The sequence below is a fragment of the Colobus angolensis genome, unplaced genomic scaffold, assembly GCF_000951035.1.
Source record: "Colobus angolensis palliatus isolate OR3802 unplaced genomic scaffold, Cang.pa_1.0 Scaffold234, whole genome shotgun sequence".
Taxonomy (NCBI): domain Eukaryota; kingdom Metazoa; phylum Chordata; class Mammalia; order Primates; family Cercopithecidae; genus Colobus; species Colobus angolensis.
The window spans coordinates 275,930-302,688 of NW_012115533.1; the positions used below are offsets into that span (position 1 = coordinate 275,930).

Genomic DNA, 26,759 nt, shown 5'->3' on the forward strand with positions numbered 1-26,759 from the left:
CTCAAATACACACACACACACACACACACATACACACACGTGTTCACCCAACCTCACCCAGACTCAGGCCCGGACAAGTCCCCCGCCCACCCAAAGCTCCCCGCCCTTCCGCCTGCCTCTTCCCACCCTCTCCGACTCCACGTGGGCGCACCCCGGCGCCAGGCGGCAGCGCTGCCCAAAGAGCCCCGCTCCTGCCCCAGCACTGGGAGGGAAGGCGCGGCCCTGGGGTCGGACGGACAAAGCGGGCGTCCAATCGAGCCCGGCACTGCCTTCCCGAAGGGAGGGAGCGGCAGCTCGGACGGGCCCAATGAGCAAGGAGCCCGAGTGGGACTTCCTCCCGGAATCCCGTTGGCCAGAATAGCGGGGCCGTGGGTGACACGTAAGTTGGGCGGGAGGTGGCGGCGAGGCAGAGGCTCCAGCCGACCCGTCAGTGACACCGCTCTGCCGTCCCTAAAACCAGCCGAGGCAGCTGGCCCCCACCCTTCCACCCATTGGGCAGGCCGCGCCGGGGCGCGGCCCGGGGTCCTGGTCCCTTTGTTGGGCGCGCACCCCCTCCCTTAGGTGGCAACAAAGTCGTGCAGTGGAAGCCGCAGCGAGGGGGCGGGGAGCGGCCAGGGCGGGACTCCAAGAGCTGCCCGGGGGCAGCGGGGCCAAAAAGTGGGAAGGAGGAAAAAAGGCCGGAGGCATCTGGGGACAGGCGCGAAGGCAGCCGGCTCTGAAGTATGCGGAGGGCCCCCTCCCGGCCCAGGGCATTCGCGGAGAACGAGCGTCGCAGAAGTTTGGCTGCAGCTGCCCGGGCAGCGTCGATGGCTGCGCGCCCCGCGACGCGCGGGGGCTGAGCGGGCGCCACTTCCCCTCCGGGCCGGCTTTTGTGTCTGGCATCTCCTCCTCATGCTGCGTCTGGCCACCTCCTGCGGCGGCCGCTGCTGAGACGCTCGCTCAGACCAAGGGGAGGAGACGGCGGGGGCGGCCGCGGCGTTGGGTCCAGGCGGGACTATGGGAAACGGGATGTGCTCCCGAAAGCAGAAGCGGATTTTCCAGACGCTGCTGCTGCTGACCGTGGTGTTTGGCTTTCTCTACGGCGCGATGCTCTACTACGAGCTGCAGACGCAGCTGCGGAAAGCCGAGGCGGTGGCGCTCAAGTACCAGCAGCACCAGGAGTCCCTCTCCGCCCAGTTACAAGGTATGGCTAACCGGACGCGCGCAGTCGGTGGCCAACTTTGCCCCGCGCCTCCACCCGGGCAGGAAAAGTGGCTTTGGGGAGCTCCTGGCACTGTGGTTGCCACCTCTGACCTTCACGGACGTCAGAGATGAGCTTTTCAGGACTGCCGGCCCCAGAGTGTCAGGGGAGATGACATTCTCACCCTCCCGCTTCTTCCTCCCAGCGGTTAGGTTTGAACTTGGTAGCACCAGCCCATCGGGACGACCCGCTGGGCGTTTGGTGGGCGGGTGCAGAGAGTCCTTTACCCTGAGGGCTTGTCAAAGGCCCAGCGAAACTAGGAGCCCTTCGCCGCTTCTGCCAGCCCAGCTCTAAGGAGCATTGTTCCGTCGATTCTAGGTATTTGCTTTCTTGTTGACTTTGCCAGTTGCTTAAAACGTGGAGAGTTTGACAGAGATTTCTCAAACTGTTTTGTTTTTCAAGGGAAAATTAAGCCATGATCCGGCAGCTTAATTAAAGTCATGGCCCAGTCGAATGGAACCTAGATCTGGACCCGCTAGTTTCTTCTTATTCTTTTAATTTAATAGGATGTTTTTAGAGATGCTGGATGTGTGGGAAAAGTCCACACTACATACCATTCACCATCCTGCAGTAGTTTCTTTCAAAAAAGGTTTGCTTGTCTTCCTCAGTAACTTTTACTTTATCACAGAGCTGCATGTATTTTACAGTTAGCTCGGGAAGTCAGAGGAGAAACACAGGTTTTCACTTTGCCATGCACAGCAAACCCAACTTGAGCAAGACCTCTAGAAGAACTTAAAGTTTGTATCCTTCTATTTTAGAATCTCATTTAATGTAATTTTCACAAGCATAATTTACTTTTAATGTCAATTCAGAAACATTACCTCAAAGTCAGCACCATGTCGTCTTGTTAAGGACGTATCCTATACGTATTTTTTTTTTTTTTGCAAGCTTTTACTTGTGGTTAGTTTTCAATACTTATGCAACTTTCTCCCCAACCAAAAAATAATAATAAATAGCTGTAAGTAGTGAAATGTTGGCAGCCTTTGCTGATGATGCAAATATAGCTTATTTAATACTGCTAGGTAGATAGATGCAAGCTAGAGGGATGTTTCTGTGTATGTGTGTGCAGATATAAAACAGATGCTTCTTCCTTCAGTTATTCTGAGTGTTTTCTAGTAAAAAATTTAAGATGAGAGAAAATGATACGCATCTGATTGCTTGGACTTACTTGCTCTTCCCAGCTTAGAAGAAAGAAAAGTATTTTTAGCTTACTGACGCTGCATAGCCACAGGCAATGAAAATACATGGCTGAGCTTGGTTCAAAAGTAAAACCCGTTTTGATACACTCTTAGGTTCAAAAAAGTTTCTTTAAACTCATTGAAATTTACCTATGAGTTATTGTTGGTATGAGAATATGGATATTTGTTTACTTATTTATTTAGAAGATATCAGTAGCTTCCCTGTGAAGTTCCGTGATGTTAGACCAAGGAAAAATTTACTGTCTAATAGTACAACAGTACTGGATTTTCATCAACATGGCTGGAAGGGGCATGTATGGTGGATTATATGAGGTTGTGTGTGCCTTGGTCTCTTATGAGTCCCAAGAGGACAAAGGCTGTCATTTTCACCATTGCCTCCTCAGCACCACACTGTGCCTGACGCTCATTAGGGGAATCAATGCATGTTTATTCAAACAACAAACAAAAATTATTCGGAACTGTGGTGAGTAAGTTCATCCCAGGCACTTTTGTCTTTCTGAGACTTTGCTTCTATGTCTTTGCTTTTTGAAAGCCAAATAAAACAACAAGAAAATACTTTGTTCAAGTAGCTCCTTTGCCTCAATGGCCTATGATGGACATTGTTGACTGAGGCCCTGATTTCTGAATAATGGCCTTTATTTGCAGTATTTCATTTTGAAATTTTAGAAATTTCTGTTCTAATTTGCCCTTTCTTTTTTTGGTGGTGGTGTTGGTGGTGGTAGTGGGGAAAAGAGGTGGTAAATGGTAATACAGGATCATTAAAATGTACAACTTTTGTTTTGCAGCAGATGGAAATGTTCTACCTAATTTGAATAAGTGGCTTCAAAGTCCATTTCTTAATTTATTCTTTTGTCATTTCCTCTTTAATTATGGTGCGACAAAACTTGCAGTATGATTATGCATTAAGAATTTTTTTGCAAGCAGGCTACAGTTTTTTTGTTTGTTTTTGTTTTTTGTGGATTCACTTTTTGACTTCTGTAGGATTTATTTTGGATTTCCCATGTGTAGGCCATTCAATGAACATTTGCTGATGGTATGCAACTTTTGCTTCCCTTTTCCAAGACAAATGACATTTTACTCAACAGCACCGGGTGCCGCCTGCATAGATGGGCTTTTAGGACATCAGGCTCTCCAGTCTTAATACTTGTTTAGTTAGGTGGGATTGCATGACCTGCCTTGGATTCAGATCAGAATTAATTACTTTACAAAGAGTGGTCTTTTTAGAAATGACTCTTGGAAAAAATTTCAGTAGTTTGGTCCTATAACCTGATGATGTGCATTTGTTAAGTGAGCATATTTAGGTCACCTTCAATTTAAGAATAGATTATACTTCATAGATTCCTTTGAAAGTGGGTTACTTGTAACCCCAAGTTACAAGTTTTATTATAGAAGAGCCCCATAGCCAGAAGATGGCGGGGATGGCATGCAGAAAGGTCAAAGACTGGGCAAACCCCTTCCACTATAAAAATATCTATGCCTGCCTGTTTATCTCCCCCTCTTAGCAATCAGTCATCTATTTATCTCCCATACGGGTACCTTAATTATACTAAGGAGTGGGGCAGAGGTCACATACTGGTGGCAAAGGTAATAACAATCTTTGGACAGCACAGTGTTTATATAACCTTTAATTTTTTTAAACTGCTTTCAAGTGAGCCATGCTCCATTGTCTGTATCTATAGGCAGTGTTTCTCAGTCTAGACTGCCCATTAGTGTCACCTGGTGGCTCCCAGACCAATTAAATAACAGTCTGTGGGGGGTGGAACCCAGGCTTCAATAGTCTTTAAAGCTCCCCTCGTGATTCCTGTGTGCAGCCAAGGTTGAGAGCCACACCTCTATAATCTTAAAACTGAGCCACTCCGTGCATTTACTTTACTTGTTTGACCCCAGAGCCACTTGAATTTTTTATCTGAGCATGTGATTAAAAGCAGATTGGTTTCTAGACTGTAATTCAAATTCTACTTCTAAAACCTTTTGTGTGAACCTCCACGTTTTTCTTATTTATAAAATGGAGATTATAATAACCTACTTTATAGAGGTATTGTGAGGATTAATGAAGGTGATAGACTGTAGAGCTCTTAGAACATACTTGGCATATAGTAGGTACTGCTCATTAAAAGTTAACTGTTATCAGAATCCCTCTTTGAGGTAAGCTGTTTTATCCCTTTTTCTCTTGCCAGGTCTGTCAAGAGTAAAAATTTTGAAATTGGCAGAATTTGTTTATGTAGCTAACCACCTTCTTTTATTGTACCTTAAATGAACATCAAGGAATATGCAAACATCCAGTGTACCTTACTCAGAAGAAAGGACGTTCCTTGACAGTTTAAACTTGGACTACGGTTACTGATTAACTCCGTTCTGGATCTTATCAGATTAGGAGAGGGTGTGACTGCTAAGGTAATAATTATGTGCTGTAAGATCTGGGAGAGAGAGATAACTATTTAAATGTTACAAAAGGCTTTTAGCATAGAGGCAAAGAGCCCGACATTCCTAAAACACAGTATTGCAATGCTTTTGGACTTACAGGGATACGGAGAAACCATCGAGAAAAAGTTTTTGTAAGGTTTATATGTTCCTATTCCAGATGAATATGTTACAGCTATTTAAAATTTAAAAAAAGGTCACAAATGTGGACCCGTAGAAGTGCAGAGTTACAAGTGTGGATTTCTTACATGCATATATTGAGTTGTGGCGAAGTCTGGGCTTTCAGCGCACCCAAAGAATGAACATGTTTACCCCACAGGAAAAGTTCCAACTCTCACTCCCCTGCTAGCCTCCCACCTTTTATAGTCTCCAGTTCCACTCTCTATGTCCATGTGTGCCCATTGTATAGCTCCTGCTTGTAAATGAAAACATGCTGTCTTCGACTTTTCTTTTTCTGAGTTATTTCTCTTAGGATAATGGTCTCCAGGTCCGTCTATGTTGCTGCAAAAGACATGACTTCATTCCTTGTTATGGCTGAGTAGTAGTCCATGGTGTATATATACCACATTTTCTTTACCAGTTCTCTGTTGATGGACGCTTAGGTTGATGCCATATCTTTGCTATTGTGAATGGTGCTGCAATAAACCTACAAGTGCAGGTATCTTTTTTGTATAATTATTTATATCCCTTTGGGTATATACCTAGTATTGGGATTGCTGGACTGAATGGTAGCTCTATTTTTAGTTCTTTGAGAAATCCTGATACTGTTTTCCAGAAAGGTTGTACTAATTTACATTCCCACCAACAGTGTGTAAGCATTCCTGTTTCTTTGCATCTTTACCAACATTTGTTGTTTTTTGACTTTTTAATAAAAGCCATTCTGACTAGTAAGATGGTATCTCATTGTAATTTGCATTTCTCTCATACTTAGTAATGAGCATTTTTTTCTGTTTGTTGTCTTCTTGTCTAGCTTCCTATTAAAAATGTCTTTTCATGTCCTCTGCCCACTTTTTATTTTTTTTTCTTGTCAAGCTGCTTGAGTTCCTTGTAGATTCTCAATATTAGCCCTTTGTCAGATGGATACTTTGCAGATATTTTTTCCTATTTTGTAGGCTGTCTGTTTACTCTGTTGTTTCTTTTGGTGTGCAAACATTTGTTTTATTTAAGTTAGTGTTTTTTGTTTTTTACTCCTCTAACACTTAGGATGGCCCACTGGCCTAAGCATGAATACATCTTGTCATTAGTTACTTCTTTGCTTTCAACCTTCCCTAAATCTACTTTTAAAAAGGAAATGTTGGCCAGGCACCCTGGCTCTTGTCTGTAATCCCAGCACTTTGGGAGGCTAAGGTGGGCGGATCACTTGAGGTGAGGAGTTTGAGACCAGCCTGGCCAACATGGCTAAACCTCATCTCTACTAAAAATACAAAAATTAGCCAGGTGTGGTGGCACATGCTTATAATCCCAGCTACTCAGGAGGCTGAGGCATGAGAATTGCTTGAACCTGGGAGACAGAGGTTGCAGTGAGCCCAGTCACACCACTGCACTCCAGCCTGAGCAACAGAGCGAGACTCTCTCAAAAAAAAATAAAAAAAAAAAAGAGAGAGAGAGAAACATATCCTTCAGCACAGAACCAGGCTTTTTTTATTCCTTCATCTCCAGCGTCTGGTGCCTGGCGTATAGTAGGTGCTCAATAAATAGTTTATACCTATGTAGTACTTATTCTTGGCCTATTAATGTGCATATATATGGTGGTATTGTGGGCAGTGAGATGTAGTGGATACAGGCTGAGGCGTCAGAGCACTTGAATTTGATTTCCTGCTGTCTTATTTTACTAGTTGTGTGGTCATGGGCAAGTTATTTAACCTTTCGGTGACTCAATCTCTTCATACGTAATAATCAGGGTAATAGTGCTTACAAAAGGTTATCATGAGGATCAATAGTGTTAGCTGATGTGCAATGCTTAGAAGGCTGTAGCTTGCATTTTGGATGATTGAGGAAGCATGTATACAATAGAGTGGTTCATAGACCTCAGCAATTTAGACCACAAGTGTGGGCAATATGTGGTAGGTGTACTAATTTTCAAGTGCAACGTTAGAACTTATGAACTAGACATTGTCTATTAAATGGACATCTTCACTGAAGTGCAAATTAGAGTTAAATGAAGAGACTCTCATTTTTGCTTGATTCTGTAGAATATGGAACAAAAATACTCTAAAGTTCAGTAGTTTTTATTTGTATGTAAATTCATTCCCTGAATAAAAAAGATAAAAGCTTCCAAATACCTTTTGAAACTTTGATTCAGTGAAGCATTCTTTTGAATATATATGATTTGCACAGAATCTATAATCGATTTCACACATTGTGCCCACCTTAGTCATCCCTGTAATATGTAACATGCCAAGTCTAATGAGAGTACTGGTGTCCAGGTAAATAATTGGTTGCTGTGTAAGAGAATTGCTTGTTATCTCGGAGGCTTTAGTTTAAGTTCCAAGTAGATTGGAAGCCTTGCCTTGATTTATTTTTATTCTTTCTTATCTTAGGAAGGACAGTTTCCAAAAGGACTGGAGTACAAGACCACATTACGGTGGCTGAAAGAATAAGTGAATTGGAGTTGGGGAAATGAATACTGACTAAATATGATGTGAATCAAAAAGCAAAAGATTGGAGAGAAACCAGAAGGCAGGGAGAGAAAAGGGGACACATATCACCTGGTGACTTTTCAAAGTACTGAGGAAGAGTTTTGTTCATACCTTTATGCCCTAAAAGAAAAGCAGCAGGAAATCGTGATGGGAGAGCTGGTTGGGGCATTAGATGTGGTTTCAGTGCAAGTCAGGCGTTTACCAGCAGGGTGACCTTGAGTGGGCAAGTATCTGAACTTCAGCCTCTTTGTATTTGAATTTGGGATAACAATGTCTAACTTGCAAACTTGTATGGATTAGAAATAGTGCACCTAAAGTGACTAGTGTGAGTCCTGGAGAATATTACTACTACCATTTATTAGGTGACCAGAACTACTGTTGCTGAATTAACATTGGGCTTCTTTTTATTTTGCCCAGCCTTTACTACATCCAGTAGGTAAGAGTGTTATTAGTGCTGGCCTAAAAGTGGCTCCTTTCACTGTGTACCCTACTTGGCTTTAACTTTTTGATTTAAGATATTCTCACTCTGTCTTTTTCACCCTTTTGAGCCGTTTTTGGGGCCAAAAAACCCTGAAAATGCTTTACATGATAGCAACTAAGAGTTGTTGTTTTTCATTTTGACAGCCAGGGGTTCTTCTTTTATCATTAAGGACAAAGTGGTTTTGCCACTTTTGCCAGTAGATGGTTTATGGGTTTTATAGCTTTGTTTTGAAGTGAAAGTTATATATCATGTAGCTTTATTATAAAAGAAAAATGATAAACTGTATTTTCTTTTTAGCCACTGTCCTTTGGAGTGAATTTATTTTGGTAGAATTTTGAAAATTTACTTGAAGAAATTAAGTTATTTTTAATCCATAGCATTTATTGAGTACCTAGGGTTCTCAATATTCAATGCTAAGCTTATTACATGCATTATGTCATTTAACTGTGACACTAGCACTTTAATCTGAATGGGCAATCTGAGGCTTAGAGAGGCTAATTAACTTCCCAGTACTAAGCTTAGAACTCTAATGTAACTTTTTCCATAGTGCATCATTGCCCTCAAAATTATTTTAGTGTCTCTCATGACAGTATTAATGGTTTTAAGAAAGTAGGTTAGGTGGGTCATATGGGGATTCCTGATAAAATTTAGAATCAAAAATAACAGGTGTACTATTTGATGCAGCATTTCCAGGGTACCAGAAATTTGCTGCTGGTATGAAAGATTATTTTTGTTGATACTGGAGTTGATTTTATGTGGCATGTAGATGTTGCCTGAAATAACAGTGAATCACATAATGAAAAACTTATTTCCTTTCAATGCTTTCTTAACAAGTAATAGAGAAATTCTCAGTTTGATGGTAAAATCTCTCTCCTAGAGAGTTGCTTCTCTGTTTTTCCAAAGAGAATAGACATGAGGCAGCCAAAGACTTAGCTAGAATTTAATAATTGTTTTGTTGTATTATTGTATTTAATTTTAAATTAAATTTATTACCAATCATTAATGCTATGTAAATCAGATTTTTCATTTATAAAGTAGTGGTGTAAAAGTTTCCTGTTTAAAGTTTATTTTAAGGAAAAATAAACTTATTTAAATGAATATTTGGTAAAATCAAAAAATCTGTACAGGTTTTGCATGAGTGTGGTAAGAACTTGCCTGAGGGGTGCCTGCATGTCTGAAGTTTAGGAATGCATTGACTGATCAAATTGGATACACACACTGAATTTTATAGTTAGTTAACTGAATTATGAGGTGGATAAGTCACTTACCAGGTGGCTTAAGCTAAACTGAGAGCCCACATATTCTGACTCCCAGTACAAGATAATATCCCTTCACTGCCCTGTGCTGTCTCTGTAGACTAGGACCCTCTTCTCTGTGAGAAGAAATGGGCATTGCTATTTTTAAACAATGCTGTGTATTTCTGAATGGTATATTTGTGTTCTTTGTTTTTATTGGCCTGTGAGTGCATATGCAGAAGACATGTCAGTCATTGTCCTTCACCGATAAGCTTTACTATATAGGCTCATAGCCTGGAGGGACATGGGCATGAAATAAATTGCTCTCTGTAGCCATATGACATTTTAAAAAGTGCTACTTTAACTATTTTTCATATGTAAAATGTCACAATATGATCGTGAATAGAAAATTAAGATGTGCTGTCATTCTGAAGGATAGGCATTATAGAACATTGAAATGATATTTTTGCTTTTCTTTGAGAGTGCATGAATTTAAAAAAAATTATCATTTTAGGAGAGTCAAACATTTCATTTTCCAGTTCGCATCTCATTTAAAATGGCTCCTTTAATTGAAATCTTTGTTACAAACAGAAAACAAAATCTGCAAATCAAGATATTTAGGACAGCTTTGACGTTGCTTATGTGTTCTCTTGATAATAGCTATGATGCTCTAAAATAAATATTATAAACATAGATTAAAATTTGGCAGTTGATAATTGATTAATTTGGTTTAGAGAAGTTTATCAAGTTTTATGTTAGTGAGATTTATTATTAATAAATAATATTAATATTATAAATCTATGATCCTTGCCCTTCTGCATCAATAGCTCAATCTTTTAACAGAAAATGTTTTAAAGTATTTTATATTTTATTTAGAGGTTTGGATGCTATAAAACAAGTTAAATTGTATTGATGTCAAACATCACTTTTATTAAAATATGAAAAATATTTTTTTTTAGTGTATAGACGGTCATCAGCTCAAAATCTAGATGCCACCCAAATTTGATCCAGGTGTGGGTGCGGCCCCTTAGGTATCCATACAATCTTTAACTATAATTCTTCACGTATGCTTCCTCTTTATCTGTAGATCCTTGAAACCAGAGTCAAATTACCTGCCCTCAACACAGCCAACATATAGTGGTAGGACAGGCATAAAATACCTAGATATTCCTGTTTAAAAAAAGGCAGAAATGTGAGAAAAATAGGATTCACCTGTCCATAGGAATTTTGAAATCTGTTGAGGCAAGTGCTCCTGTAGTAGGTCTCAAAGCCTGGGAATAGTTCTCCATTGTTTTTGACTGTACCGTTTGGTTCTTGGTTCCACTCTGAGTCATCTTTCCTTTTTCGTGAGAGGTAGCATATGTTTGCAGCTGAGTGGTTTTCCCAGCCTGCTTCCTACCAGTAGAATTTTAAGGACCCATGGCCTTTTTAAATTTAGTAGTGCTTCTAACCCTTTTGGGTCCAAATAGGCAGTGGTCCTGCTGATATAATCTTCTCAAAAAGTTTGTGGGTCTCCTGTGAAACTTCTTTGAATTTTCTCCATTAGACAAAAGCCTCATTCATATATCTCCTGGAGATAAGTCTTCTCTACTTTAGGCTTGTGTCAAGATCAGGGAGAGACAATGCATGCCCTTAAATTTCCCAAAAGCTCATTATGAGGATCTGAGGAACCCTTAGGAGGTCCTGTGATCTGATTAAATAGTACTCTGAGATACCACTTTTGATCTTTCCAAGATTTTAACAAACCGATTTTATAGGACATCCTCAGCTTTTGTCTTTAGACCATGTTTTTCTGGTCGTGTCCTGGAATTGATCTTTTCTTAAAAGCTGTTTCTTAATTTCAGCATTATTTGCTGTCTAGAGAAGCTAAGAATTTTTGTAACTAATCAAGTCTTGCCTTCTTTTTGTTTAGCGGTCCTTCCCCCAATGTATCTCTTTCTTCTCATAGTTTCCTGTGAAGACAGTAAGAAGAAACCAGGTGACGTCTTCAGCACTTTGCTGGTAAATGGCCTTAACTGGATAACTCAGTTCATCTGGCACATTTTATTTTTTTAATTCCCATATAACTGTAAGTGACTGCTGGTCACGTAGCTACATCTAAGTGTGGGTATTGCTAAACCTTAGCCACTATGTAATTTTTAGTTTCCACAAACATTTTCTCACTTTCATTTAAGCCCTTCCATCAACCTTCTTGAATTCCAGAATTCTGTGTATGGTGTGTTCGAGGCATATTCTCACTAATACTTTTCTTAAGGTCCACTACACAGTTCCAAAGTCACTCGCGGCTTTAGATTTTTATGACAGAACCCCACTTCAAAATCTGTGTTAGTTATCATGTTGCATAGCAAATTATCTCAAAACTTAACTGTCTTAGAACAATGAATATTATCTCATAACTTCTGTGGGAAAGGAATCGGCTTAACTGGGCGACTCTGCCATGGTCACTCACAAGGTTGCTGTCAAGCTGCTGATCAGTGTTTAGTCATTTTAAAACTTGATTGGGATTGAAGGAGCTGCTTCAAAATTCACTCAGGTGGTTGTTGATAGGCCTTAGAAAATCCATTTCCAATCACACTCATCTGGGGCCTACCACAGGAATGTGTCACAATATCATAACTGGTTACCCCCAGGGCAAGTGTATTAGTGTGTTCTCACATTGCTAGAAAGAACTACCTGAGATTGGGTAGTTTATAAAGAAAAGAGGCTTAATTGGCTCACAATTCCACAGGCTGTATAGGAAGCATGGCTGGGAGGCCGCAGGAAACCTACAATCATGGCGGAGGGAAAGGGGAAGCAAGCATGTCTTACTCTGGTGGAGCAGGAGAGAGAGGGTGAAGGGGGAGGTACCATACACCTTTAAACCATCAGTTCTTATGAGAACTCACTCACTATCACGAGAACGGCAAGGGGGAAATCCACCCCGATGATCCAATCACCTCCCACCAGGCCCCTCCCCCAACACTGGAAATTACAACTCAGAGCCAAACCATATCAGCAAGAGATCCAAGAGATTGAGAAACAGTGTAAGCACTGAAGATAAAAGTGAAGGTGTTTTAATAACCTAATCTTGGAAGTGGTATCCCATCACTTCTACCGTATTATCTTTATTAGATTTGAATCTCTACATTCAGCACATGCCGGATCAGCACAAGGGAAGGCCTTAGTGAGGCTGTGAATTACAGACAGTGGAGATCATTGGGATGCCTTAGTAGTGGCCTACCATAATATTCAGTATAGTTATCTGAATATTATTATTGTCATTGTTGGGAACATCATTATTCCCAAAGTTGTTATAAGCTAACATTCATTGAGCACTTGCTGGGTATCAACCACTGTTCTAAATCACTTTCTCAGATTATCTGACTCAATACTTTTGTAAAAATGTTTTACTACATTCTAAAATGTGACTTACCATTAAATTGGAAATATATTAGCAAGAAGTGGCATTTAAAATTATAGCTTCACAGGGAAATTACCTGGTGTTTAAACCGTCTGACCTGGGAACATTAAAAATCCACGTGACTCTCTGAAGTATAAACCCAGTTGGTAGCTCATTAAGGAAAATACCCACGTGGAAGACATCGTGTCTATGGGGAGTTTCAAAACCCATTGATAATATGCAGACTGTTTCTTTGGCAAGTAGATAGGAATGCACTGCAGCGTTCCTTTTGACTTTATAGACTGCAGTCCTTGGTGAAGTTTTCTTTTATTTGACAGGAGATTTTTTTTTTTTTTGATACTTTTACTGGTCTTAGCAAGATATTTTTGATTTCAAGAAAGCATTAATTGTAACTGGTAATTTCAGTTTGTTCATTCACTCCTACTTTGAAAGTCATTTAAAAAATTGCAATGTATGAGTATTCTTTTGTACTATTAATAAAGTCAAAAGTAGAATATAAGAACATGTTGTGAAAGGTCATTAAATGTGTTCTGAAGTTATAATTCCATGTTCATAGTATGTCTTCATTCACCTAAACATAGTTTAGTTATTACAAATACATGAGAAAAATATTCTTTTTATTTGACTTCCATTGTACTTTCCAAAACATATTTCTATGAGAGATTGGATTGGGAAGTGGGTAGATTATATTTTTTCAAAATATGTTTGAGGCTGTATTTCATTCAAGAATTAAAGATTGTTCTGCTCTTGTCAGTGAGAAGTTGTTGTTGAATTTCTGTAGAACCAGTGTTTCTCTTCCTACCCCATTGCTATGTGTATGGGTGCCAGGTTTCTGCCATGATATTCACTGGCATTCTAAGTTGCTACGAACTCCTGCTCTTGGTGGTATTCATATTGACACCGTCACCCTCTCCCTAACATGTATTCTCTTCTCTATTCTCTTTGCCAAAACCAAAATGAGGAAAATTCCCTGCATGTACTGTAATGTATTGATAATGTGCCATGTCGTTCTTAGAGAGACATATTGTTCTTTCTCTCATATCTTTTGCTCTGAGTTCGAGTAGGGTCCATGTGAACTGAGCCTAGAGTATACTCCCTTGTGTTGAAACTGTCCAGGGAAGCAGAAGCTACTAGTTACCTATAATGGTAGTATTTGAGAGTACACTTGTGGCCTTTTGTAAAGAGACTCTAAGACGTCTTCATCTGAGAGTCTCATAGTAACAATATTTTGAGTAGGGGCTGAACTTGAAAGAAAGTCAGCTTTGTCTTTACTGTTGGCTTCCAGTTCTTCTCAGAACTGCGTCCTATCCAGCACCAGCTCATTGCCTGAGACCACACTGAATATTTTTTCTGTGATCCTGTCTTCCCTAAGGGTGGCATTTTCAATGTGGGATCCTTGGAGGGATGGTTCGTGAACATCCTGAAACTATATGTCAATTTTGTATGTGTGTCTTTTTCCAAGACGGAAGCCATAGTGTTAAATCAGTTCCTCAAAGCATCAGTGACCTGAAAAAGATTAAGAACCACTGCTTTAGGGCAAATTCCTCCTGAGGTCTTTTCAAGTCCATCTTGGAGTTTGACCTCCCTTAGTCCCACTCCATGAACCCCCTGTAGACATGACTGTAAGTGGCAGAGTTTGTAATGGAGTAGTCAGTGTGTTTGCTGCTGTTCCCCTTAAGCCCTGACCGTTAACCCCCTCACCCTCCCATCCCCAAATTAAAGAATAATTCTGATTGGAGACTTAAATGGCTTTTAATAAATTGCACTCCTAGAATCCATTAGTAATTTCTTAGTAAATAATAAAAAGGTCTAGCAATTACATGAGAAATGTGTACTTTCTAATTGCCTTGCATTCATGATATTATTTGATCCTGAAAACAACCCTATGTTACAGAGTAAAGCAGTATACTGTATTATTGCCATTTTAAATTTAAGGAAACAGAAGTCACATAGCAAGACAGTGACATATGCGGGATTAATGCTCAATTTACTTGGATCCTAATTCCAGGCTCTTACTCACACAATCCTCAGTTTCCAAGGCTTCCTCACCCTGGAGCTAAACATAGGTTTAACTGGAGTTACAAAACTGAGTTTCTGTGAGTTTCTGACTTTGCCACCTCTGAGGGTACTCTACTTTTTTTTAGATTCTGCCAAACAGCTAAGAATATTCCGGTCCATCTGCTACCCGTTACACCCTTCCCAACCCTGCCTACTATGTCCATGGAAGATGCTGATGGCTGCTCAAGCTACTAATTTCTGCTTCACCTCTGCAGCTTTCCACTGTCAGTCTCACATGCCCTGGAGGATCCAGGCAGGCTCCCTAAGGATTGGGTCCCAGGGTAACAAGGGTGATGGTCACTGGGGAGAGTTCAGCTTCACTACCCTTTCTTTCTGTTAATATCTCTGGCACATTGTCCTTGATCCAGAATTAGGGGATTGGACTGTCCCTTCCCTTAGTATGATTTCTTTTCAGTCTTCTGCATTCTGGAATGTAAATAGGACTTCATCTCATGCTGGAATCCTGCTAACATTCACCACCGGCTGCTACCTGGTAGCATCTTTAGCTTGTCATGACTTCACAGTGGGGTGGTTTGATGCTCACCACTCAACTGAGTCTCCAGCTGTGTGTTTTAGATTCCAGGTGTCAAAGTCAAATCACTCCTATAAATAAATCAGAGATTGGTTAAAGCAGGAAAGAAAGTTCTTAGAGCCCAGGTTGCAAATACCAGCATATGGGTATGTTTTGGTTTGGCCCACACAGTGCTTTGAAAAATTTCACAGTAGTTTATATGGAAAAAGAAAAATATTTTATATAAACATCTAGATTTCCAACACTGTGGGAAAAGTCCTATTTGCAGCACTGGAGCTGCATTTCTGTGTCAGGTGAATGACTTGCTATTTGGAATGGGGCATGTGGGCTTCAGTTGGCCAAAATTCACACTGCCATTGCTTTGGTCATTTATATTACTGCTGCGGCCTGTATAAGCACCTAAGTTTGAAAATCTTTATCTTGACTAACATTTTTAGTTTATCAATGAAGAAAGTAAGCCTCGAAGAGATGGAATGACTTGACAACTGTGCTATCTAATACGGTGGCCACTAGGGTCATGGGTAGAAATGTGACTCCTAGTGTGACTGAGGAGGTGAATCTTAAATTTTAGTTAATTTTCATTAATTTAAATACCAATTTTAAAACTATGGAATATGAAATGTTTTTCTGTTAAACACAACTTTCATTTTAATTGTGTTGTGTCTTACAAGATATGACTGATATATTACAGTACACATTTACTTTCTACTTTTCAAAATGGGGCTACCAGGTATTTAAGAGTTACAGACATTTCAGAGTGTATTTCTGTTGGACAGCAGTGACCTGACAGAAGTCTCCTAGCTTGTTAATGGCAGGTCTGGAATTTGTCAGCAGATCTCCGCAGTTCTAATCATATTTTTTTCTCCATTATTAAAATGTTAGCCAACTGTTCTTCTAATTCTTGAAACTTTTTGTTATTATATACTTCTATAGGAATTTGTTTTTCCTCATTTTTACATAGTACATGATAGAAAAGAGATTTTATGTAAAGGAAAATTTAGCATCATGTATTAGCAACAATTATACAAAGATAATTTTAGAGATTAATTTTAAACTTAATATTCATGACAAAGACTTTTTTTTACTTTAAGTGACTGACAATTTTCTCTGAACTACTTATTTAAGAAAACAATTTCAGCATGTTCAAAATGACATTGTGTTTGATTTTGGAACAGGGGTATATTAAAATATAGTGTAAAATCAATGATATATTTTATTGTAGCTTTAAAACTAGACAGAAATTGCTATTACATTTAATATATTGAGTTCTTATATTTTATACCTAAGAAAGCTTTCCCTTTTTAAAATTTTGTATTTTTAATTATCTAAATAAGATAAAAAGATTAAAACCCTTAACAAAGTATTGGGCGTGTGTATAGCCCAACCAAATATAACCATTTAGATAAAATTATTTTGACAATTTACTTATTCAACTTTGAATTGTAACTTATCTACATAAAAGTGCACATATTGTAAGCAAACAGCTTGATGAGACTTCACAAACGCAACTGTATAACCAGCAATCAGATCAAAACACATGGCAAGACCAGCACTCCAGAAGCTCTCTTGCACTCATCTTATTCAAAAATTGTCTTCCAACCTCAAAGAATAAGCACTATGGATTAGTTTCACCTGTTTTTGTACTTCATGTAAATAAAATCAAACAATATATACTCTTGTGTCTGGCTTCTTTTGCTTAACATTGTGAGATCCATCCAAACTGTTACGTGTAGTTGTAGATTGCTCATTTCTATTATTATATTGTTACCTTTGTGTAAGCCTATCAAAACTTACCCAATTTACTGCTGATGGACATTTGGATATTGGTTGCTGCCACTATGAATGCTCTAGTTCTTTTAACTTTTTTTTTTTTTAAGGTACTAGCAGCTTTTTGATATACTTGATGACTATTTTAAGATAATGCAACATAACGACTATTTTGAGTGCATTTACAAAATTTAATATTGCTCCTTTCCTAGTGTTATTTAATATCCTCATACAACCCAACTATAAGTCCTGATCTGTTAGTGCAAATTTTTAAATATGACCAAAAGTGGAAACAACTAAAACTTAAATGTTCAAAACACAAGCATTTGTAACATTGTTAAGCCGGGGGATAAGCTGCCCAGAGGACTGCTTAGGCATATAAGCTGGCTTGTCTGTTCTTTGTTAACCATTATTTATGCTTAATGGGCACGTGCTTTTTCTCTTTCTATATTCTAAAGGGGTCATTTTAAACATGATTGTTTATTTATAAAAATACAATAACAGCAGACCCACCAATTGCCTTTTGTTAGATCCGTTTCCTGAAACAAGTTCACAAAACCCTGGTTTAGAAATACTACCTCTCACTGGAAAAATTCAGAATATAACTGAGCAGTTGAGAGGAATATTATAGAGTTAACACAGATATCTAGTGAGTCGTTAGACTAGCTGTAAAAGTGCTTCTAAGTTAAAATTTTATGATTTTTAAATTCTGATGTGCTAGCTGAAGTGAATAGTGATGAAAATAAGAATTACTTGTAGTGACTCATATTCAGCAATTTATTACATACATTGTTTTCTCAGTAGTTTTGCTTTATTACATATAAATGGCAAAAGGGCAATGGTAATCTTTGATGTATAAAAATCTAATTTTACTTTTGTTACTTGTGATAATGTAACTTGCATTAGGCTAAAGTTCACTACCATACAAATTATGATAGAAAAAGCTAACAAAATATTTGTGTAAACAAAAATATGTCCTATTTAATTTGTTATTAAAATACCAGTGTTCTAAATTACTTAATAACATAAAAAGGAAAGATCTATTCATTATATGCAAATAATTAATAGGGGATTCCTATCTAGTAATTGAGACAGACTCTAAAAATATTGGTATTCAAAAGTGATAAGTTGTACCTTGTGACATTTTTAAAATTCAAGATTCATACTGGTTTCACCTCCCAATACTAGTTATACTTGCGAAGTTTGGAGGTAAACTGCTAATAAATAAATAAATAAATAAATAAATGTATCTAGAGTATATCAAACATTTTAGGGAGGTGTGTTACTTTCAATTCATTTGAAAGACTGTACATTGTAGAAACATTTAAGGATACCGAATTTTAAGTTGGGTTTAAGTATAGCTTGTTCTGTATATTATAGTTTATTTTTGGAAATTAGGCTTTAGCAATAGAATGAATTTCTTTCTGTGACAACTTAAATCTTTATTAAAAAAATTCTCATTCTGTTTTCTGAAATACAGTATAACCAAAGAAAATTATTATTGGTTGAAGAGAGGTAAATTTAAAAGGTTTAGTTTGATGCAACTCATGTTACATGAGTAGCCATATAAAGGTATGGAGTCAATATATTAGTTTTTGTTGTATGACAATTTCAGAATCTTAGTGGCCTGTAACAAACTTGGAATAATGAATATAATCATGTTCACAGGCCTACAGTTTGGCTGTGGTTTGGTGATGGTGGGCAGGGCTTGGCTGGGTCTGATTGCCTGGGCCTGGATACCAGGTCTTTGGTCAGTTTCAGGTCAGCTCCACAGGCTTCCATTTTACAACCTGGGCTGAAAGGATTGCATTACCTGAAGATGCTCTTCAGATGGCAGGTCATAGGAACACAAAAGGCCAACTGTTAACACTTGGGAATGGGCACACCATTATTTCTGTCCACATTCCATTGGCCAAACATTAATGGGATGGTGAAGAATTCTCTGCCCCTCCAAGTGGTAAGCACTGCAGAATGCTTGGCAGAATGTGGATATATCATTACAGTAGTGAGGGATGAAGAATTTGGCATGATGAGTTCATCTACCACAGCCAACTTCAAGATAAGTACAGTGTGAAATGAAAGAAGAAAACTTCCTTATTTGAAGAATCATTTTATAGGGATTATAGACTTTTAAAATATTAACATCAACATAATTTTAGTTACATTTGTGTACTTTTAGGCAGAGGCTATGAGTTAATAATGAATAAGTACTTAGCATAAAGTCTAAACAAAAGGCAATAAGTAAATATGTCCTTTAATTCAGCAAACTTCCTGAAGCACCTAGTGTCCATAGCTTTCTGGGATAATATAAATTTGGTTATTCAAGTGCTGCCATCAAGTAATAGAATGTAAATAATCTGTTAAAAGCTTTCATACTGAATTTTTATGACTGTTCTTTTAGTGACATAGAATAAGTAGAACATTTTTACTTAAGTATTTTGACATTTAATGTGTTGATTTTCGCAGCAGATGATACGATTAACCATAGGATTGATTGATTGACTGATTAATTGAGATGGAGTCTCACTCTGTTACCCAGGCTGGAGTGCAGTGGCGCAATCTCAGCTCACTGCAACTTCTGCCTCCTGGGTTCAAGCGATTCTTCTGCCTCAGCCTCCTGAGTAGCTGGGACTACAGGTGCATGCCACCACATCCGGCTAATTTTTGTTATTTTTAGTAGAGACAGGGTTTCACTATGTTGGCCAGGATGGTCTCAATTTCTTGACCTCGTGATCCTCCCGCCTCTGCCTCCCAAAGTGCTGGGATTACAGGTGTGAGCCACGACACCCGGCCAGGATTTTTTAGATACTAATTTATGTGGATTAAAACAAAACATAAAAACCAGAACAAGTTAGAGCTTGACCCCACAGATAGATTTGAGCATTTTAAATTTTATGTAAACTTCTGGTGAGCATATGTAATGCTTTGCTTTTAAAAAATTAGCATATTCACTTAGATTCTTTTATTTAAAAATTAAGTGAAAAATATGTCAGTAATATTTAAAGATTTAGCACCTATTATGGCAACTATAAATGTTCATACCCAAGGCTTTGGGAAAAGGTTGTGGAAAATTTATAAAGGCAGATGTCCTCTCTCTCTTTTTAAGAAGGTATCTGATTGTAAGCATTTCTTTCAAACATTCCTTTCAAGTTGCACGTTCGTTAATTTCTTCCATTTAATGTGAGGTTTGTGTGTGTATATATATGTATGTGTATATGATTATATATGTATGTTTGTGTATATGTGAGAGTAAGTGAATAGTCACTTATATTGACCTTCTTTAGAAGATCACTGAATAGCAATTTGTTTATATTTTGTCTTTTAAAACTTGATTCTCCATGTCCCCTTAAGAATGTCAGAAGCTGAAAACTGGTCTTTAGGTCCATAAACATAGACTTGATTTCTCAGTGGCTATTTACCGTGAGTCATCTTGACATGCTTTTTGTGCATATGATAGAAGAAGCAATCAGAAAAGCAGGTGTGTTTTGACATGATCTTTTTGTGAACAGTGCTTGCTCAGAAAGTTTCCAGAGTACGAACATGTAGATTCCTGTTAAGGCCTAATAAATGAAGCTCTAAAGGCTCTATAAAACTAGTGAATAGTCCACCAATTACCAGTGTATTTGTTTTCTAACTTAAAGAAATACTTCTTGTCATTAACTTTGTCCCTTTAGAAACGTTAATGTGGAAAGAAAATTAGCTTTATTTTTGTTTTTTCTCGTCTCTGTTTTATTCCTTTTTTTTTTTTTTAAACTTCACTAGTTGATTGTTTAAGCATAGTTACTTTTGAAAAGGTTGGCACCAATCAGAACAAAGTTACGAGTGCTACTGACTACTTAATTCTTTCATAAAAGGAAAAGTCCTCCTTTCTAGGCTCCACAGCATTTTAATGACAAGAGGTTATAATTTTTAACTACAACACCTACAAATTATTTCTTGAATTTTGATTTATGTCTCAATAGATCACATCTAATTTCCCCTCTGTGTTGGACTATTCCAGTGGTAACTGGGTCACTCAAAAACCAGAACCTATTGGCATGATGTGGGCCACATGGATAAGTTTTTCATATAATCGTGTTCACTCTTTTCCAAATACATATCTAGGATCATCCCAAGTTGTAATATTTCTAACATCTTTGTCTGCATTACTAGACATGACAGCTATCATCTCTTGGCTGAACTAATGTAGTAGGCTATTACTTGGTTTTCCTGCTTTCACCCCAACCTTCCACATAGCCCAGTAGGTTACAAAGATGATTCTTTGTAATATATAAATTAAGTAATGTTACTTCCCATCTCTCTTTGAAGGAAATTTTAACTCTTCTCTTACTACTTTGTTATACTTCAGTAAGGAGATTTCAGTGATGTGGGCTTTTTAGCTGTTCTCAAGCTCATGCCTTTCTCATGATCTTTATAACTGCCCTTCTTTTTGTCTGGAATGTTCTTCCCTGATGTCTGTTCATCACTGGTTCCTCTTTATTCAGGCCTCTGCTCAGATTTCAGCTATTTAGAAGGGCTCTTTCCTGAAAAGTTGACTAGTTATTTGTTATATAACAAATAACTCCAAAAACCTAGCGCCTTTAATCAACAGACTTAAACACTTCATATTCCACATAGTTTCCTGAGAGTCATGAATCCAGAAGCAGCTTATCTGGATGGTTCTAGTCCTGGGTTTCTCAGGAAGTTTTAATCATGCTGCAGTCTCGAGGGAGGATCCACTTCCAAGCTCATTCACGTGGCTGTTCCTCACTATTGGCCAGATACCTGTTTCTTCCCATGTGCGTCCCTCCTTGGGTTGTGTACATGTCCTCATAACATGGCAGCTGGTTTCCCACAGAATGAGGAATCCCAACAGGAGGAGCCCAACATGGAAGCCACAGACTTTTTTATAACCTCATCTTGGTAGTGACATAACACAACTTGGGACATATGCTGTTGGTCAACCAACCCCACTATGGTAGAGTGTAGGAGGGGAGTACACAGGGTGTGAGTACCAGGTGCCAGATGTCATTTCGTTGGAACAATCTGGAAGGTTAGCTTCTGTGGCAGCCCTGCCATCCCTGGAGATCTCACAGCTGCTTTTAAGAAGCCTATGCCTTCTCTATTTTCACCTTTGAACAATCTGTACAAGTTATACTTCTTCCTTTGTATATAAGAAAATTATTAAGCAGAAAAATGATAATAGTCCATCAACCCAAGTACTGTCTATCCCATTATCCTACATCATTTTCTTATTTGCACTTATTAGCTGAAATCTCATTTTGTATTTCCTTGTTTGTTGTATATCTTATTTATCTTCCACCATGAGATTGTAAGGACCTTTAATACAAAAACTGGCACTTCATGTCCATGCCCACTATTCTAATCTTTGAACTGAAAACAGTGCCTGAAATGCAGTAGGTAATCAATTATTTGATAAATGGATAAAATAGTTGGCCTTTTCAAGCCCCAGAAGTTTTATTTTAGACATTTTATATGAATGTGTTTCCACATGCATTCCTATATTCTGAGTTTACTAAACATAAATGTTATTAGTTTAACTCGTATTTACTGGTTTACCTTATATAGAAAGCACTATGCTAGATACTCTGAAGTTACAAACACAAAGAAGACATGGTCCCTACCCTCAAGAAGTCCTGTTGGTAAGGAATGGCAGACTATGATATGCATGATATGAGAACAAGTAAAATTGCAAGGCTGGGGAAGTGTGAAACTTTTTAACAATCACCTCACTGAAATGACTAAAAATACATGAAACTGTGTTTCATTATATGTGATCATATATAGAGCAGTTTGCTCATACATTAAGTACCTCTAGATCAGTGTGTCTTTAGAATAAGTTCTCGGAGTAGTGATTGTTTTTTAAAGTATTATTTGCTGCTGTTAGCTTGTACTGTATTAACTCTGCCTTCCTCTCCTTAAAGTTGCTTCATCTAATTTTTCTGTGAACTTGAAAGCCAAATAAGCAACCTGGATAAAATTATATATAATAAGAATATATAAGACACCCCCTCCAAAAAGTTTTCTTTTCAATTAAGTTTTAGGGAGGTTTTATTTCTAGTTTAGCTATTTATGGCCCATTTTTACATCTGTCTGATATTCCTCTATGCTTTTAACAACTTTTCTTAACAGAGTGTTATTTTACTTAAGTTTTCTATCGAACTTTTTGCCTCTGTTCAATATATTGTAGTTGGCTTTGGAGTCAGAATACCTCATAGCTCTGCCAAGTTTTAATTTTATGTCCTCAAGCAAGTTGTTGAATCTTTCAGAACGTTTTTTTTGTTGTTGTTTTTTGTTTTTTTTTTTTTTCTTAAATCACATCTTCCTTACAAAGTTGGTATACAAAGTCAATGAATATGTTAAAGGCTAGAATGTTACTTGGCAGTCTGTTTCTTTCCCCATTCTCCACCAGGTTGAATTTGCTTCCCACCCCATCACTGAGTGACCAGTGACAAATGCCTTGGTGAGCAGCATCCATAATGGATACCAGTTTCACAGAAATGTCAACGATATATCTCCTGCAATGTAGGGCTGGCCCAAGACCACTCCTGCAGGCACTTTTGTTTCCTAAGATCATCAGTGCAATTTGGGGCATGATCCAAGTTGAGTTTCACCACAGAGTGGTACCAGAATTTGGCCGTATGGGAAATCCAGAGTCCAAGACTGGCCATAAAATTAAACGTTTTCTCTAGGTATCCTTCAGAGATTTGATGCCCAGAAGCAGGTTTAAGTGCTATGTTGTATTTCACTCCCTGCCTGGAGTTTATAACGGGAACTCCGTCACAGGCATTTCAGCCTTTGAAAAGAGTAAGATGATGGGAGTTTCATAGGGGGATGTATCAGTTACTGTAGACACTTAAAGTTAACAAAACATTCAGAGTAAGGAATTTTTTAATTAAAGTAAGTTCTGCAGCATCCATTAATTACCTACATTTTTCCACTCCCTCACATATTTTCTCAAGTTACCCACCCTTGTGACTCATTCAGTAGCAAAATCAGTGAAGTCGGCATTCTCTTTTAGTCATCAAGCAAAAATGGGGTCATCTCCCTGGCCTGCTAGATTGTCTGGTCTGCCCCACACAATCTCTTTTCAGTTTGGCCCTCTTTCTGTTGCCATGTTGCCTTGCTTTCCTGGAGGTAGGGGGGTGCTGGCGAAAGTGGGGGACAGTTTCCACCTACCATCGAGAACTTGCCATGACAGACAGCTTCTTCACTCCAGGTGGCTCTCTTCTTAATGTTGTATTTATTGTATTCATTTATCATCCCTGCCTTGAGAGCAGTGCTAAGATTCTGCCCTTGTCTTCTTTTAAATTCAGCTGAAATTCGTTGAGTATCTATTATGTGCCATGCCCTGAATTAGGCCCTTATATTTAACATCATGTATTTAAAAAAATGAGGCTAAGAAAGGTTGTGTGTCCAAAATGACAAAGGTAGTAAAAGATAGAAGGAATTTGAATGCAAATTTGTTGGCTCAAAATTCAGTTTTCTCTCTGCTTTAGCATGACTCCCCTTTCCTCCACGCATACCAAGAGGTTAAAAATCACTGATGATGGGATGTGAGCTGGAAGCCTTTATTAAGTCATGCTTGAGCCTGTGCCACTGATATCCTCCCTCCTAGGCTCAGGTGACTGCTGCAATCAGTGTGCCCCAGGTACTATTCTCTGGGTCCATTTTGACTCTGAATTTCCAGCCCCTGGCTTGCAGAATGGAAAAAAAAAGCTATCACCTTTGAATTAAGAAGGACTAGTCTTAGAATAGATTTAGCAATTTAGAATAGAAAACCCCCACTAACAAAGAAGAGTGAACTTACTATTAAATGTATAGAAGTTGAGGAACTCACCTCTGATTTGTTTTTTAAGATATGGATTTGATCTTTAATCAGAAAGGCGTTACATTGAATAAATAACCTTTCCTTTTCAGGCTGAAAAGCAACAACCATCTTCTAGAAAGTGCACGGAATTTAATATTTCTTTCTTTTTAGTTTGAACTTCTTTAGTAACCTTAATGGAAATTAAGGCAGTTTGCATGGATTGAAACCATTGGCAATTATTGATTAATTGTATTATTGGAAGAGAATAGTAAAAGCAATTCATTTGGATTTTATAATGTATAATTTTACTTTACCTTTGAGTCTCTGTTTCACCAGAGAGAAGATTACTTTAGAGACTTTAAAGATGCCGCAATGTGAACACCCAGCTCAGGAAGCTGAAGAAGCTATGTATTTTCCCAATTTGGAATGGTGTAGACCTGAGTTCAAGTCTATAAAATTTGGATTTTTTTCTTTTTCTTTTCTTTGAGATGGAGTCTTGCTATGTTGCCCAGGCTGGAGTGCAGTGGTGCAACAATCTCGGCTCACTGCAAGCTCCACCTCCTGGGTTCAAGCGATTCTCCTGCCCCAGCCTGCTGAGTACCTGGGACTACAGGTGCATGCCACCATGCCAGTCTGTTGGTTTGTATTTTTAGTAGAAACAGGGTTTCACCGTGTTAGCTAGTGTGGTCTTGATCTCCTGACCTTGTGATCCACCCACCTAGGCCTCCCAAAGTGCTGGGATTATAGGCGGGAGCCACCGCGCCCGGCCTGGATTTTATAGTTAAATACCTGGATGACCTTTGGTAAGTTACTACCTAGCTACTTGGCCTTTGTCATTGCTGGGTAAAATAAGGATTGTGTTTTCTGGAGTTATGTATGTAATGATATGCTACAACTTCTAGGAAAACAAGTTAAAGTATTTACCTTACTAATGGTGAATTAGTAACACCATCTTTCTATACACAGACTTCATAGTTGAAAATTAACTATATTAATGATTTTTATGTAACACTAAGGAAATAAAAATAGAAGTGACATAAATCACTAATGATCCCCTTTTAAGATTTCCTTTAAGGAAAGTTTAGCATGTTACAAGATATTTTTTAACAGGCACTTTTATTTCTCTTATGCAGTATATTTTGAATGCTCTTTGAAAGGCTGCTATTTCCATAGTTAATTCATTTTATTCAAAGACAGAACATCAAAGCAGCAAAACTCAATTAAGTGGAATAGTCAGGAAATGAAATATTCTGGTGAATTTAGGTGGCAATGTTAAATAGAAAACTTATTACCTTCTCTACCCATATGGCTTCTGGTCTCTGTATTTAAATCATTCCACTGAATTTGAGTTTTTATTGAAAGCTCTGCTAATTTTTGTCCTAGAAAAATGAAGGAAAATCAATTAAATAAAATTCTTGTTTCAAATTATATTACTGAAAAGCATTTCAAACTATATCAATTGCTTGACTTCATTGGTAAAAATGTTCATCATTGGAAACATCAATTCTCTTCCAGTACTGGTAATATAGATCAGATAGGAAGATTCAGCTAAATGTGTTGTCCCTTGGACCTAGCAATGTTCTGTATATTTTTATCTTTTGCTTTCTTCCAAAAATTGAGTGTGAAATAAAACTCCACTTATTTGAAATGAGCATCATTTAGTGAAAAGAAAATCAGCATATCAATTGATATGATATAAACTTAAACAAATGGTTTGTGTAGCAATTTTAAAAAGTGCAGGCTGGGCATCGTGGCTCATGCCTGTAATCCCAGCAGTTTGAGAGGCCGAGGTGGGTGGATCACCTGACATCAGGATTTCAAGACCAGCCTGGTCAACATGGTGAAACTCCATCTCTACTAATAATACAAAAAGTTAGTCGGATGTGGTGGCATTCTCCTGTAATACCAGCTACTCAGGAGGCTGAGGCAGGAGAATCACTTGAACCTGGGAGGTGGAGGTTGTGGTGAGCCGAGATC

General features: G+C 38.3%; 1 protein-coding gene across 4 annotated transcripts in view; it reads left to right on the forward strand.

Moving 5' to 3' along the window:
- Positions 1-312: 312 nt before the first annotated feature.
- GOLIM4 (golgi integral membrane protein 4) overlaps positions 313-26,759 on the forward strand; it is an 83,362-nt gene continuing 56,915 nt past the window's right edge. For all 4 annotated transcript variants that reach the window (XM_011944611.1, XM_011944612.1, XM_011944613.1 and 1 more), the window contains exon 1: positions 313-1,183. In XM_011944611.1, the coding sequence (XP_011800001.1) occupies positions 997-1,183 (187 nt within the window). In that variant the 5' untranslated portion in view covers positions 313-996. The remainder of the gene's footprint in view (positions 1,184-26,759) is intronic.